The sequence below is a fragment of the Periplaneta americana genome, chromosome 8, assembly GCF_040183065.1.
Source record: "Periplaneta americana isolate PAMFEO1 chromosome 8, P.americana_PAMFEO1_priV1, whole genome shotgun sequence".
Taxonomy (NCBI): Eukaryota; Metazoa; Arthropoda; class Insecta; order Blattodea; family Blattidae; genus Periplaneta; species Periplaneta americana.
The window spans coordinates 159,288,290-159,306,444 of NC_091124.1; the positions used below are offsets into that span (position 1 = coordinate 159,288,290).

At 32.1% G+C, this 18,155-nt stretch overlaps 1 protein-coding gene across 3 annotated transcripts in view; it reads left to right on the forward strand.

Annotated features, from left to right (window-relative positions):
* The first annotated feature begins 687 nt into the window (after positions 1–687).
* Positions 688–18,155, forward strand: part of l(1)G0289 (lethal (1) G0289) — a 274,921-nt gene continuing 257,453 nt past the window's right edge. Inside the window, exon 1 of one of the 3 annotated variants that reach the window (XM_069833939.1) lies at positions 688–855. In XM_069833939.1, coding sequence (XP_069690040.1) covers positions 768–855 — 88 coding nt within the window. In that variant the 5' untranslated portion in view covers positions 688–767. The remainder of the gene's footprint in view (positions 856–18,155) is intronic. The other 2 variants (XM_069833940.1, XM_069833937.1) reach the window with 2 other exon arrangements.

Here is an 18,155-nt window from a genome sequence, read left to right on the forward strand (position 1 = left end):
GCGATGTACCCTACGAGATATGCCCTACAAATTTGACTCTTCTCACAGGAAATATAGAGTTCCAATGGTTCATAAATATATTTAGGAATGAATTGAATTAACCGTCCACGTACAAACAATTATATTATTTCAAACCATGATACGTGTTCAGGGCCATGATTCAGTTGTAAGGAGCAGAAAGAATTACGTTTATTCCCAGTTTCTGAAACTTGTAGATTAACTGCGTGTGAAATTCTTCTAGAATTCTAAAGTAAAATTAATAAGAACCATATAACTTACTGTATAGCATAAAAATATAAAATAAATTACGCAAAACCCGTTTTCTGATGTGTTATCATAATATGACATATTATGTCGTGTGCACACTTTTAACTTGCCTGCTGCTAGAGGGCTACTGTCGCGCCAGCTGTCAAATGTTGGCATATTTTATACGTATGAGTTGCGCGACTGTGGTACGAGAGTTGCGCAGTTTTTTGTACTGCATCGCTGCAAAAGTAGCGACGTAGCTCATCACTCTATTGACACATTCTAGCTCGTTGTTAAAAATACATACAGCGACTCTCATAGTATTCTGTACTCTTTGTATCAGGCAACGGTCTCATTGGTATCAGGGAACTAAGGAAAAACCTATTACCTTGTATTCAGATGAAGCAAAGCCATTTCTATGTCTGGTTCTATTGTCTCAACTCTTCTTTTAACAGAGACTCTCCACAGGTTTTGGTCTGTTTATGGTAGTGTGGCGTGAGTGTCGTCAAGAAAGTTAAAAAATGGCGTTTGCTATGTTGTGGAGGTATTCTTGGTATTGCGCAATTTTTCTTCTCATCTTGGAATTTTCCTTAGTTTCATCGAATCAAGGTAAGGGAATTATCATTTATAAACTTGGCAAATGGTGTCACATTTACGAATGTTTTATTACTGAGAATGTTTTTTATTTATATGATAATGTTCTCTTTGACTGATGTTTACGCAAGACGAGAACTCTATACAGTGAACCAAATGGCAATTAAATTAAGTGTTTTACTCCTATTTTTTGTATAACGAGATTTAATTAATTGTTGGATGATTGTTCCATGTCATTAATTGACAGATGTTGCAAAGTTCGATCACATGCATTGTCATTTGTTTTTTTAACACTCGCAGACAATGGACTCTTATAATTTAAAGATTTACAGTACTTGTGTTTGCACTGTAGAAACTTAGCAGATATATATTTTTTTTTTTGAATTTTTACCATATTTTGAATCAAGACAAGGTGACTTTTATTGATCCCTTTTTTGTACCAGTATTACCACTATGACATAAGTATAATTCTCAATGTTAACTGTGTACTCAAATCTTTTTTGTGCGGTTTTAGAAGATGTTTGTTACTCATTTTGCGACTACAGTTAAAGACAGGGTCTGATTTAGGTAGGACCCTATGGTACTTATGCTCAGGGCCTTAAAATTCAGGCAGGAACAGCTTTATTTAAAAGTGATTTATGAAAATTGAAATAGATAACAACTCTGCGAACTGAAAATCATAATTAATTATTAACAGGTAGTTACATAATTAATTAGACTTATGTTAGAAACAGCATCAATACTTACTTTATCGTTTTAAGTTTATAGCGGGGTTGCAGAACAGGGAAAGAGAGGGGTGGAAGCATGGGGAAAGAGTTTGTTCCCTGTCCATAATCCCTTGAATTAAGTATCTGTGACGCCCGCAAGTACACTGAATACATATTTCCTCTCTCCCTACCGTATTCAATGACGTGTGGGGGTGAAAGGAAGGGATGAGTCACGTGTTTCGGTTTGTGACGTGTGCCATAATTGGAACAAGTTTTGCATCCCGGGCCTCTTTCATAAACACAGTAATAATATTAAGTAGGTAATATTATTACAGTCATGAAAATAATTTTATTAATTTACTAAATTCTGTTTCATAAACGTTTTACAAAACTCATAAAATACGTACAGTAATATTATTAATTTATTAATGAGCGCATTCTATATGAGACCAAGTTGTGGATGGTCATGCGTGCTAAACAGTGGTTATAGTGTGTTTATATCGTTTGCAACCATTATAGATAGATTTGAGGTTAAGGCTGACAAACATAACCGAGTATTGGTCTACAGCTTTTTATATTATCACAAATACTTTCTGACAATTAGAGAGCATTTGATTATCCTCTCTGTTAACTTGTACAAATATTGAATAAAATAGGTTTGGATGTACTGTGTTTAATAGCAACAACAGAGTAAATCGTAATATGTATAAATGTTTGAGAGACAATTTATTTCAGATAGGATTGTAAATCATTGAAATTCGAAGTTATTGTTTCTGCTATGTGTTACACAATTGATCTATTTAAAAGAAACATTTTAATAAATCTAAAATATTGTGAACTGACATTGTCATTCCTCATTGTTCACGTCTCTGCTGATGCAAAGTTCAAAATCCTAAAATTAGTGCATCAGTCATAGAAGTGTGTTCCCTAAGGCACCATATCAAAAAGTTAAGCACTAAGCAGTGAAAGTTTTTAATGACATTGTTCTAGCAGCCTTAGGATGTCTTAACTGTCCAGTTAAACGATAGGTTTACTAGTCCTTGCAAAGCATCTTATCGCAATTTCAAGTTCTGTTATACTTCTGAGTACTGCACAAGTGCTTAGTGGTAAAAAAAAAATACTTTTAAAATTAGAAAAAATATATTGGTACAAGAGTAAATAAATAAACACACAAAAATGATCCTTGCACCAAAATAAATCAGTAATGTAATAAGAACATAAGTAGGCCTACTTAAGCAGTGAAGTCATTCCTAGAAGATACTGAGGAATTTGAAGGTGTTGTAGGAGATTAATGTTATAATGAAATGAATAAAAATACTCAAATTGTCTTAATTTTTTATTGCTGATTATATAGCAAGTAGTGCTCTCAAGAAGTTGCCTGACTGTACAAAATGCAAATAATCTTCTAGTTAAAGATTGTGAAGTGGAATTGAAGGTACCCTAAAGATCTCGTAAATTACTCTTAGTTGATCAGTAGGTGTGGTTTAAAGTATACTGTGTTCCTACACGTGTAGAACATACCTTAAATGAGTGATTGAATTAATAAATCCTCTTGTGTTGTCAGTTTGGTTCACCAAGATCTTCACAATGTTAATTAATGAAGAGTATATACAATTTTATAGATTCAGGTTGTCATTACATTGAAAAAAAAAAAATCAATATAGAAAATGTTAATATTATTTTATGATGCAGATATCCCATGTTCTTTTAAAACTACTCTGAAAACAATTGGAGAAACTTGTGACCAATAGGCCTAGACATATCCTATTTCTGAACACTTATTGTAATTTAAAAAATTATAATGTGAAAGGAGGGAAAGATGTTAAGTCAAATGACAACATAGCCTACAATATTGTAAAAAATAATTGCTTGTAATAGTTCTATACTGTAATTTAATTTAGATTTGACGCTTTCCAGTTGTTTCTCTTTCCAAATTAGATAAAAATTCAGTCAATTTTTTTTCTCATTTTAAGCATAATAGGTACTGTAGTAGATTTTGTGGCTTTCAATTTCAACTTGGTCCATCTACATTGGCGCCTGTAACAGTCATTTGTAAGTACGAACAAATGGTCATTCATTTTGTCTTTGATACTTTTTAAAATGAGGGAAAAGAAATGAAAAGAGTTTGAAGAGACATCACTATTTGAATCGGAATTATCCATTTCAAATGTTTCCACTGTTTTATCTTCAAAATCGAATCCTACATTCACTTCTTACCAATTTTGAAATTATTAGTTAAAATACTCTCATGGAATTAATGCTAATATAATTAATAAATTTCATTACCTTTGCTGCTTTACGAAACACTTTACTAATATTATCATTTATTTCAGTAATATTATGAGCGTTTACAGTAATAAATAATATTAACTAATACTTTTATGAAACGACAGTAATAATATTACTTAATGTTAGGTATTACCTTTTTACTAATACCGGTAGTATTAATTTATTAGTTTTATGAAACAGGACCCTGGTTTAGAGTGAGAAGTTGACTGCAGAGTTTAATGTGGTCAACTTGTAACAGCAGGCCTGTTTAAATAATTAATAATAAACACAGCAGTCGAAGTCAACAACATTGTGAGTTATCTTTGTAATAAATAGGGCTAGGATTTTGATGACCTATAAATCATGAAAAAATGTCCCAAAAACAATGCATTTATGACCTAAAAATATTTCAAGAATGCCCTAAAAACTGATCTTACATAATTGGCTTAGAAGGAAAAGAGGTTTTCTACTAAATATTTAGACTAGTAATTAAATTAAATTCTAGTACCAACATTTAAGTTTATTTAATTTTACATATTATGTCTAATTTTTTCTGAGTAGTACACTTCAATTAATTATTTTACCTGATGTAGTTTCCATGTAGTCCACCACAAGGCCACTCTTATCCGGAACTAGCAGGTATAGAGGAATCTATATTGAAGGAGTGGTTGGACTGATCCATTACATAGAGTGTACTACGTTAAAATGGCAATATTTGTGTGGAAAAACGATTAAAATATTATACAAAATAATGGGTATTTATGGACAAAATTGGTAGAGAAAATATCAAAGGATATAAACATTATTTTACATTAATAATGGGGGTTTATGGCCAAAATTAAAGAAAATGCCTAAAAAAGACCGAATTGTATTGTATTGTATTTATTAACATTCCATGGTATTCATACATGCTTACAGCTAGAATATGGAACAAGTCAAAAAACTTAATACTATTATAAAATCTTAATTTATAGTCACAGTCTAGATGAAATATATACAGACGAGATTTACAATAAAGTCTACTAGTACAACACATAGTTTTAGTATCAATTTCATGAAGTGTTATTGAATGTCATGAATTCACCTACAGAATAGAAGGCGTGAGAAATTAGGTACCTCTTTAATTTGGCCCTAAATAATTTTATGTTTTGAGTTTCATTTTTTATATCGATAGGGAGGCTATTAAAAATTTTTACTGCCATATAACGCACTCCTTTTTGATAGCATGATAGACTTGCCGATGGAGTATGAAAGTCATTTTTTTGACGTGTATTTATGCTGTGAACTGTTGAATTAGTTACAAAATTTTCACGATTACATACGATTACATACGAATAAAACAAAAGATGCTCTTAGGAGCCGAAACAGGCAAAAAATGCAAAAAAAAAATGCCCAAACAAACACTCATTTTATCACATAACATATAAATACTAAAGAAGCAATGTTTCTGGCTTACTAGAAAAAAGATGCAATTTCATCAAAATCCTAGCCCTAGTAATAAGTATTAAAACCAAATGCTTAGTGCTGGTGTTCCTTGTAGGTTATCTAATTGTTATTGGTATAAGTAGGACAGCCCCTGGTAGAGGGGCAGAGAAGGCCTGACGGCCTTATCTCTACCAGGTTAAATAAATAAATCTAATCTAATCTAAATTGTTATTGGTATAAGTAGGACTAATATCGGTGTGTAGCGGTAATGTTAAAGTGTATTTATAAGGAAGTCCATTTGGAGGGAGTTGGCGATGGATAGAGAAGGATGGAAAAGAGCCATAGAGGAAGTTAAGGCCCACCTGGGCTGTAATACCAAATAAGAAGAAGAAGAAGGAAGTCCATAATTAAACATTAAATTCCCAAGCAAATTTGAGTCAGGAGCCAATAAAAATGGAAAGCAACTGAAATATAACAGGAAAAACAACATTGATCACTGAGCAATTATAATATGTTTCCTCAGATGTTAATATTAGTAACTCTCCTTTACTCACAGAGATTTCCATTTACACAAGATAATACTTTCACACAGAATGATGAATATTTTGTCATACAAGGACAACAATCCACCACAGCTACTGAACTGTGGAGAGCCAAAGTAAGTCTAGCTCTGAATTTAGGAGAAATGAAAATTTCTCTTAAATTTCTGAATTGGACTAGAAGAAACAAGGGATAGTACTACCAGCGAATAGGGATTATAAAGAATGGACACTGAGCGAATTTTCCTGTGTTTTGTTTCTCTGTGCACCGGCATTTAGTTCCACTTTCAAGCGCTAGAGGTTAGTGTAATCAAGCATATGCTAAGATAATAATTGAGAGTAGAGTTGAGACACAGGATCCAAACATTGCCACCTTATTGCATAATCCAGTAACACTTTGCTTCAAATAAATTCAAGTTACGGTAACAGCTTTTCCTTATTTCTCAGTGGCAAACTAGTTGTAATAATAATTTTTTATATTTCAGATATAATAAATTAAATTATAAAATAATATAATACATTATAAAATTAAGTATCGAATTCGTTTAATATTTGTATATAATATAGGTATATGGTTTTACCAGCGAATAGGGATTATAAAGAATGGACACTGAGCGAATTTTCCTGTGTTTTGTTTCTCTGTGCGCCGGCATTTAGTTCCACTTCCAAGCGCTAGAAGTTAGTGTAATCGAGCATACGCTAAGATAGTAATTGAGTATAGAGTTGAGACACAGGATCCAAACATCGCCTACATTATTGCATAATCCAGTAGTGCTTTGCTTCAAATAAATTCAAGTTAAGAGCTTTTCCTTATTTCTCAGTGACAAACTAGTTGTAGTACTTACTTACTGGCTTTTAAGGAACCCGGAGGTTCATTGCCGCCCTCACATAAGCCCGCCATTGGTCCCTATCCTGAGCAAGATTAATCCAGTCTCTGTCATCATATCCCACCTCCCTCAAATTCATTTTAATATTATCCTCCCATCTACGTCTCGGCCTTCCCAAAGGTCTTTTTCCCTCCGGCTTCCCAACTAACACTCTAGTAACTTTCTCCATTCTCCTGTAACTTCATCCCTCTTAGCCCCAAATATTTTCCTAAGCACCTTATTCTCAAACACCCTTAACCTATGTTCCTCTCTCAAAGTGAGAGTCCAAGTTTCACAACCATAAAGAACAACCGGTAATATAACTGTTTTATAAATTCTAACTTTCAGATTTTTTGACAGCAGACTGGATGATAAAAGCTTCTCAACCGAATAATAACAGGCATTTCCCATATTTATTCTGTGTTTAATTTCCTCCCGAATATCATTTATATTTGTTACTGTTGCTCCAAGATATTTGAACTTCTCCACCTCTTCAAAAGATAAATTTCCAATTTTTATATTTCCATTTCGTACAATATTCTGGTCACGAGACATAATCATATACTTTGTCTTTTCGGGATTTACTTCCAAACCTATCTCTTTACTTGCTTCCAGTAAAATTTCCGTGTTTTCCCTAATTGTTTGTGGATTTTCCCTTAACATATTCACGTCATCTGCATAGACAAGTAGCTGATGTAACCTGTTCAATTCCAAGCCCTCTCTGTTATCCTGGACTTTCCTAATGGCATACTCTAGAGCAAAGTTAAAAAGTAAAGGTGATAGTGCATCTCCTTGCTTTAGCCCGCAGTGAATTGGAAACGCATCTGACAGAAACTGACCTATACGAACTCTGCTGTAAGTTTCACTGAGACACATTTTAATTAGTTGTAGTAATATTTTTTTTTTATATTTCAGATATAATAAATTATATTATAAGATAATATAATACATTATAAAATTAAGTATCAAATTCGTTTAATATTTGTATATAATATAATATAGGTATATGGTTTTACTTCTCATAGGAATTTTGTTTCTCCATTTTTAGCGCTATCAAATCATTACATAGTATTTTAATTGTTGTTGGAGTCAACGTCTCAACTCTCATTATAAAGAAACTTTAGAGTCTAGACATTACAGTTAATGACGGATTTATTATTTCATCGGTCCAATTTATTTTATTTGGGTACATAATGTACTTAGATGTATTAATTGTTATATTTCTGCTGTGTCGACTGCTAGCTGGTGTGATGTCAGCGCCAACTCTAGGGAGAAAGCAGAATCTCACGCTCTAGCTGACTTGAAGGTCATTGAAATCAGTCCGGCTACATCAAAGGTATTGACGTGAAGTGTCCATACATAATTACCTATACACTGGTACTACAACTGATGCAATCAGCTTTGACATTGCTTTGTGGTCACATTTAATCACTGATACCCTATGGAACCACTTAATTTTTAATCATCCTCTTCAAAATCGAGAATTAATAAAAAACCTCGGGGAAGTAAATATAGGCCTACATGGTGAAAGAAGATAGTTAACAGAATCACTTATATCTTAGTGCTAAGAAATAATGTGAAGTAACCTCAAGACTGACTCATTTATTCGCCTAAAATGGCAGTCTTGAGTGTGTCTGTTACATTTGAAAACTCTTCAATAATAATTGTGCAGTCTTAAGTAAAATTGGCTTTTCAGCTTGGAATCATACTAGGCTATTATCAAACTAAAAAAAAGCATTAAATTTCTATTTCTCATACACAGTTTGTTTTCTCTGCTGTTGCTACATCAGAAAAAACACTGTCGAATTGGCTGTGCTATGGTTTTGGACTATGATAAAGAATGTAAAATATTGGAGGGACGTTTTAAAAGTGTTGTACCTGTGATTAAATAGTCGTACTCGTACTATATGACTTCGTTCTGTCATTAATTATGTTTAAATAACCTATTATAGGCCTAATTATCACATGTGAAAAAAAGGGGCCTTAAGAAGAAAATTATGCACCGAGCCTCTGAAACTGTAAACCAGATCCTGGTTGAAGACGTTAATTGTATCTGCTGTATTCATTGGTTTTGTTAATTAGTTAACATTTTATGTATAATTTACAATTTTAATACATATCTACTTAAATAGTTCATTGAACAAAGGAAGAACTGTATGAACAGTGACCACATCATAGTTTTAATACGTCTTATTATCAGATAAGATTGACATTGGCTTGCATTGTGATATCTGCGATTTTTAGAGAGGGACTTGAAAATTAACATTACTGTAAGCAATTACACCCATTCATTCATTCATTCATTCATTCATTCATTCATTCATTCATTCATTCATTCATTTTATTCCATAGATCTTACATGAGCAATGAAGCTTTAAGATGTGGAACAAGTAAAAATTTTACAATATTACAATTACAATATTTACAAATTTTTACAGTTTTACAATTTAGTAATTTTCAACAATTTTTACAATTTTGTGCAATATTTGGCGAGATGTGGTGAGATGAGGTGAGGTCCGAGGATTCGCCAAAATATTACCCGGCATTTGCCTTTTGGTTGGGGAAAGCCTCGGAAAAACCCAACCAGGTAATCAAATCAAAGGGGTTGATGCCATAGACCATCCGGCTTCAGTCCCATGGCTGTGAAAAACCTCAGAAGAAACCAAAGGGGGATCCAACCCAAGCCCAAATGCAGCTCCGGATCAGCAGCCCAGTGAGTCTGCCGACTGAGCTACGTCGATGGCTCTACTAAAAGTATACAATACATAGCCAATCAGATTATTAAATTTACAAATGCAAACAATCATTCGTCACTTGAGCTATATGTGTAATACAAAACAAGTTAATTAAATTTAAGGCATAAATAATTCAACCAGTTGTGATATACAGAAATTGATAATACATATCATGCAACTACTTCAAATTACAAACACAAACAGTTTATCAATAGAGCTATACAGATTACTATTCAATTTAAAGCATATACAATTCATCGGCCAAAACTATACAAGTATATACAATACAAAGTAAGCAGATTAATTTAATTTACAAGCATACTTTCATTAAGCTATACAAATTTGTGCAATTAATATCAAGTAGATTCATTCAATTTATAATCATAAACAATTCATTGGACATGTACTGATTTATCCTGTTGAATCGTGTAGCAATGGTTGGAAAATGAGACTGAAGGGAAATTGAAGTAGATGTGTACGATTTATGATTTATCACACATCCCAGAATATGACAATATTTTATTCAGTGAATTCAGACACTTCAATTATAGCTTAGTGCAGAATTTGTGATGGGACATGTGTCGTTCTTGTTATCAGGTTTATAATTTCACATCATGTTGTACAGACCCAGTAACAAAATTTGGGCCACCTGAATTTTGTTTCTGGGTCTGTACAATATTTTATTGACTTACATAACACACTCGATGATCTCGGAGGACAGTGTTGAAAATTATATTTTTAGTTTGCAATAATAGATGAAGCTGTTGCAATTGAAATAACATAAAATAACTTATTGATAGAACCGCCAAGATTTGTACCAATTAACTATACTACATTACAGCTTGGATTATAAAGGCATTAGCGCATACATTAGGTTCAACGCAAAGAAACAAAATTATGAAAATTTATATTTCGCGAGATTTTTAGACTTGAAAACTTGAATAAAAATTACAAAATCCAACCGATTCTTCTAATTCCTTCAAAAAGTGTTAAATTCTTGTTCCTATATTTCACGAGATTTTTAGACCAGAAAACTTGAATAAAAATTACAGAATCCAACCGATTCTTCTAATTCCTTCAAAAAGTGTTAAATTCTTGTTCCTATATTTCGCGAGATTTTTAGACTTGAAAACTTGAATAAAAATTACAAAATCCAACCGATTCTTCTAATTCCTTCAAAAAGTGTTAAATTCTTGTTCCTATATTTCGCGAGATTTTTAGACTTGAAAACTTGAATAAAAATTACAGAATCCAACCGATTCTTCTAATTCCTTCAAAAAGTGTTAAATTCTTGTTCCTATATTTCGCGAGATTTTTAGACTTGAAAACTTGAATAAAAATTACAAAATCCAACCGATTCTTCTAATTCCTTCAAAAAGTGTTAAATTCTTGTTCCTATATTTCGCGAGATTTTTAGACTTGAAAACTTGAATAAAAATTACAAAATCCAACCGATTCTTCTAATTCCTTCAAAAAGTGTTAAATTCTTGTTCCTATATTTCGCGAGATTTTTAGACTTGAAAACTTGAATAAAAATTACAGAATCCAACCGATTCTTCTAATTCCTTCAAAAAGTGTTAAATTCTTGTTCCTATATTTCGCGAGATTTTTAGACTTGAAAACTTGAATAAAAATTACAAAATCCAACCGATTCTTCTAATTCCTTCAAAAAGTGTTAAATTCTTGTTCCTATATTTCGCGAGATTTTTAGACTTGAAAACTTGAATAAAAATTACAAAATCCAACCGATTCTTCTAATTCCTTCAAAAAGTGTTAAATTCTTGTTCCTATATTTCGCGAGATTTTTAGACCAGAAAACTTGAATAAAAATTACAAAATCCAACCGATTCTTCTAATTCCTTCAAAAAGTGTTAAATTCTTGTTCCTATATTTCGCGAGATTTTTAGACTTGAAAACTTGAATAAAAATTACAAAATCCAACCGATTCTTCTAATTCCTTCAAAAAGTGTTAAATTCTTGTTCCTATATTTCGCGAGATTTTTAGACCAGAAAACTTGAATAAAAATTACAAAATCCAACCGATTCTTCTAATTCCTTCAAAAAGTGTTAAATTCTTGTTCCTATATTTCGCGAGATTTTTAGACCAGAAAACTTGAATAAAAATTACAGAATCCAACCGATTCTTCTAATTCCTTCAAAAAGTGTTAAATTCTTGTTCCTGCACTCCGATTTACTTTTATCGTGCAGGCAAATACCGTGAGATTGTACCTGAACTCTACCAGTATTGCGGTAAGTTGCTATCCTACTGTTATCTTTTGAATACGACTGAATTATTTTAGATTATTTTACTGTATTTACGTGAGCTGTATTATTCACTTGCAATTATTTAAATTACAAAAATTGAAAAAAGAAACCACTAGAAACTAAAAATGTAATATCCGACACTGTCCTCCTTTAGTAACACACTCTTTAAGTCTATATATTAACAGATATGTCAAACTGCTTTGTGTTTCGTGTTCTTTTATATATTACCAAACCTCTTGCGTGCCACACATGATCTATAGACCTTGCCATTGATAAACCTATCAATGTTTTTTAATTGGCTAAGTTATTGTTTGTTGCCTATTCATATAGACTATAGCTAATAATGCATTAACAACTGTTTCGATGGAAATAAAAATATGTTAAAATAATACAGTATGTTTAATATTATAATGAATAGGTTATGAAAAGCGAGTTTAACCCAGGATATATACAGTATATAGTACTGGTATTTCAATTTACAAAACAAATTAACAAAAGTTATAAAACACAATATTTCACCATATTTTTTTTGAGAAAGTTAACTCTTTATGTAGATGAAATTATTGGGGATCATCATTGTGATTTTAGGCGTAATAAATCGACTATTGGTCAGGTTTTCTGTATTCGACAGATATTTGAGAAGAAGTGGGAATATAAGGTCACAGTACATCAGTTCGTCTTAGATTTCAATAAGGCATATGGCTCTGTTAAGAGAGCAGTTTTATATAGTACTCATCTTATCCGTGCGCTTTGCTGTACTTGTTATAAATAAATATCATTGACCTAAGAGGAATTCCATTGTCACGAGTGTGACGCATAGAGTTTCAAATAATTGTAAAATATATCAGGTTCAATATTCCTGTTTCAAATAATACCACTTTAAATGCAGCTGATTGTTCTGTGATATCTGCAAACCAATTTTTAAATAACTATGTAAAGATACATTATTAACTGAAAACTATGTGTCATGGATGTAACCAAATTCGGAGACATACACACCTATTTACATCTTTCCAGGAAAAGAATCTGTGAATGAACTGATGGTATGCGGACAATTTTTTTAATGCAGCATGTTGAATGTTTAATGAATTCTACTCGAAATTATCTGTCAAAAGGGTTTCTAATTTTCAAGATTATAATATAATTTCTACTGTCATGGGTGTGACACAGCAATGTCATGGGTGTGATGGGTACATATCTATTGAAATAGTTAATGGAGGAATGGTTGCTAAAGCAATTAAAATAAATGTAAGCAATAAAAAAATAAGTCTAATGTAGTTTCTGTTCTATTATTGAAAAAAAACAACTTAATTACTGACACAAAGAAAGTAACTTAATGTTAAGTAACATAACTACAGCTAAATTCAAATATCTTTTGTAAAAGAAAATCCCAGTAACAGAAAACACTGTCAGAAAAAAATAAAAATATTCGAAATATGATTAATCTCACTATTTTAAGTCGAATGAAAAGAAAATCTTTCATATTTCATGTTGCACATAAATTCTCTCTAAATGACTCCAACCATTTTGAATAAACAACACATAATTATTATATAGGGTGGAGCAGTGAAATGGAGAGAAAGTAAGGGAGGGCTGTAGCTGACTATAGAGGGGTTGAGATACAGGACTTATCCTAGCATGACCTATACACTAAGTGTGGCTAAGTGAAAGAGAAGGCCTGATGGCCTTAACTTAGTCAGAATAAATAAATAGATATTATTATACACACTACCATTTAGTCAGAATACAACGGTGGATGGGTGAGGAGCGTACCTTCGCTGTTAAAGCATATTACCAAAACGGTGAAAGTTTGCGAGCTCAGCATTCATTCTGCATTAATTTCAATGTTCTATGTAATTGACGAGTACCGTTTAATCATGTGGTAAGAATGTGGATAAACAACTTTGAAGCGAGTGCATCAACAACAAAAAAAATGGGGTGAGAGTGAAAAAACAGTGCGAACACCAGAAAACATCGAGAGGGTTAGACAGGCATTTGAGAGAAGTCTGTGCCGGTCTGCCTGTCGACATTCTGCAGATCTTGGAATAAGTAATGATCTTCACTACAATCCCTATAAAATTGAGATCGTTCTCTCAGCCTAACCAGTTGTGATTTTTTCCTATGGGGGTATCTGACAACAAAAGTCTTCCAGAACAATCCACCTAGGACAATCCTGACTTTATAACAGTGAATTCGAGATGAAGTGGCTGCAATCCCATTGGAGATGTTTGGAAATGTAATGAACAATTTGAGATTGCGACTTGAGGAATGTGTGTGTCTAAATGGACATCACTTCACAGATGTTATTTTCAAGAAATAAATTGTTCAGTTGTTATTTTCAAGAAATAAACTTTTCAGTTATTATTTTCAAGAAATAATTTTTCAGGTGTTATTTTCAAGGAATAATTTTTTTGTTGTTGTTATAAAACAAAATTGTAAATCCTTTCTTTTCATTTCTTACCAGTATATTTATTGTTAACAAACGTTTTCATTGTTTTTACATTACTTTGTTCTCTTCTCGTTTCATTGCCCCACCTTATATTTCAGATGGCCTGCCAGTGATTTAAGTCTTTTTCAGAAATATCTTGTTTATACTGATTGAATCTTCCTGTCATACATTATACATATTTAATTGCCATTTCCTAACATAAAACATAACAATCCAAATGAAGAGATTAATTTCACCTGATCTGAACATTTATATGATTTTCTCACAAAATTGGTAAAAAGTACGATTTCCTTTCATTTGAATTTCAGGAGGATTCAGAATTTTAATAACATCCTTTTTTGTATATTAACAAACGAAGTATAATTTTCCATGGCTGTATAAAGTTTATTGTCCTTGCATAAGTTGATACTTTGTGATCATACCACACACAACATGTGAATAAAGTTACCTGTTTATGGCTCCAGTGAGTGTTGAATTTCATCCTTCCTTAGGGAGAAGTTCTCTGTAGAATTGACTCTGTAGACTCCAGAGGGCAAACAAAAGGAGTGATGAGCTAAGCAATCTCCCTCTACTTCCTCAAAAGGATCTATGACTCAATATCAATGTCTACAGTCACTGGGAAAGGCTGTATGGAAAACAACACATGCATTGCCCAAATCACCAAGGAAGAAAATGGCTGTTTTGACATGCGTAGCAGTATATGCTGCTTTATCACCATCAGCCCTGGAAGTATTACATCATTCCAATGCAAATTCCAAAATGGATTATTCGAAAGTGAGAGATTTCTACTTCAGGCCAGACATTATATATACATGCCCAGGAATGAATGACTGTATCACTGTTTGGGAGAATGGAAACAAGATAATGTCATAGAAGCGCTACTGGACAATGTCCTTGAAAGAAGCTTTTTCAATTTTCAAAGAAGAAAACTCAGAGCTTGTAACTGGTCTTTCCAAATTTTGTAGCTTTTGAAAAACACTCCATCTGATCAGTGCAAGTGCAGAGTGCATGAGAACTTGATTTTTCACACTTAAAGCCCTAAAATACAGCTATTCAAATTCTTTCTGGCAGAAAACACTTTGTGATGTGGAAATCAATCCGATGCAAAACAGGTGTGAAGTCCGCTGTGATGACGACTTTTGCTGGTGCCAACAAACAGTGATGATAAAGTTAGTGGGAAATGCTGGAAAAACTCGGACCATGGATTAAAACTTTCTTCTAAAAAAGGCCAGGTTGGAGATTTATTTGCTGCAACAATACAGCTGTGGTGAAATTGTGAAGATAATTCCTGGGCCACTGATTACCAACAACAGGGGACTGTATAAATTTATTGACAATTAGTTAAAAATTGTGGACATTTCTAATGTTGCAATTATATAACATTAACATATGAGTTGATATTATGTATTTATTTTCTTTCGTAACCTAACCCAAGAAAAGAATGAGACTTCACACAATATCCCACACGTGACATCAATGTCTCACACTTGACAGTACGAAAATAATTAATTTTTCCAATTTGTTCATTCTTTACAATAAAATTAATGTAGGCTATATGATGAATATGTAGCTAATAGTATGTAGTTTTTATTAAAAAATTGTATTCCAATAAAAAGTTCTTGGTTTCACAGAGTTTTTAAACAGAAATGAAAAATTTTTTCCATGTCCAATGACCATGTCCCGCACATGACAGTAATTCAGGTACTATTGACATTTTAAAAATTAATTCGTGTATATAAACCGAGTTGTTTTAGTACTTTTCAGCTGCACACTAGCTGGTTGTTACATTTTGTTTATTAAAGCAAGATAAATATTAGTAAAATGATTGTGAATGTCTCACATGTGACAGTGGAATGCTCCTGAGGCTTTCCTGGCATTGGATATGAAATAACTGTTCTCAAGTTCTCAGCCACCTAGCTGAGAACTAGAGAAACGTTATTTCACTGTAACTGAGTATTTTTGTAAAGATGATGTGAATCAAGCTACTTCAGTGATTCATGATGTAAAATCTGTTAAGAATCCTGTAACTGGAAAAAGAGAACAGATTCAAAAGCAGTATATGATTTTGACTGTGGGTGAAGCTTATTAAGAGGAATTTAAGAACTCCATCCCAATAGGTTACTCCTCTTAAAAAGTCAACATTTTACGAACTAATCCCAAGTTATGTACTACCACTGTCACACACCTCACATAATGTGTGCAAATACCATGCAAATTTAAATTTTCTGACTGAAATCATTTCACATGTAATTCCATAATTTCCTCGATCTAGTAGTAAAGAGTTGCCTCAAAGTTATGTGTCATCAGTAAAGATGAATGCAGTAATAACGCCAAATTTCATACTGACACAGTTTTTGACTGGGCATGGAAAATTCGGGGAATACTTAAATAGATTCCATATTAAAGACGATGCAACTTGCATTTGTGGGGAGGAATCTCAAGATGTCAAACATGTATTATATGATTGTCCAGTCTTTTGCCGTGAAAGATACGAGCTTGAGTTGTTACTGAACACTTTAAATTATACATTTACCAAACCGTTAACCAATATACGTACCAACTCTGAATCATATAAGTACTTCATGTCCTTCTTGAATAGAATATTCGTGAAACTGTAAAATGTTAAATTATTCTGGGAAAAAAAATCGTATTAGTTCTAATCAACTATTATGAAACTATAAGTCTTCAATTTCACATATTATAATATTGTACTATTGGTTTTAATTTTTATTTTAATTATGCATTTGATTTCTAATTTTGAGCCATTTCTTGTAATACCTGATTATTGCCAATTGTTGTTACTAAATAATGTATTTAATTCTTAAATTTTAAGCTATCTCTTAGTATAGCTATTTATTGCTTCTAAAATAACATGTTCAATAGCTATTATATATATATATATATATATATAATATAATATGCCTCAGGGTGAAATAGGGTTTATTAAATTGGATAATAATAATAAAAAAAAAAAGATGAATGCAGTCTGTGTAAACAAGACCTGTCGCATTTGTTAACTGATACTAATGAAGATATATATATATATATATATATATACATACATAAAAATATTTCTTCCTATAACCATTAGATATAAATATAGAGACATGCCTTGAGGCTTTAGGGAACGATCCATTCTTTCATTAAGGTGCATTCTTGTACAAAATTCATGTGAATTGTAACCTTGACAACAATTTTGTATTATAATTTTATTATTGTTTGTTACTTATAAAATATATTTTGATGCCAACTACAACCCTAATATGCCTCAGGGTGAAATAGGGTTTATTAAATTGGATAATAATAATAAAAAAAAAAAGATGAATGCAGTCTGTGTAAACAAGACCTGTCGCATTTGTTAACTGATACTAATGAAGATGAAATGTGTCATGGAAGCAGTGGATTGAAGACAGTGGAGTGCCAAAATTGGTAGAAAATACATCATCTCTAGAAACAGTTGTCAAAGAACTAGGGAATCAGTTATCAGCATTTAAAATACACTTTTGGAGACAGCAGAAACAATGAAATGTTTTGACTCCTGTGATAAAACTTAATGAGAATGATCATATTTTCTGTGTTTCTCCATCTCAGTTTGTCATACTTTGCTTCTTTTTCTTCTTTAATAATCTGATATCTGCTTGTTTTCCTGTTTTTGAAAATACGAGTGTTCATGTTTTAGTCGTTCACGCATCTTTTGCATCTGACTTGCACTTGTATTAAGCAATGTTTGACATTGTGTAGCCCTAGAAAGAGAGAAAATATTGTAATTGATATTACAGTAGTTGTTCTAGATGTTACTTACTAAATTTGAGAATGCAGTTGTCACATTTGGGACATACTTAAATAAGCTTACCTAACATAACCTGTAATAGAAATATGGTAAAAATCATTAAAAATTATGGGAGGATTAGAAATAAACAAAACAGATAAAATTATTGTTCGGCACAAATATATGTAATTTTCTACCACGTGTGGGACAAAAATTCTGAACTAATCATGGCTTAATTACTTGTTCATACAGTAATTATAAAAATCATTATATTGAAAACTGAAAATGTGTT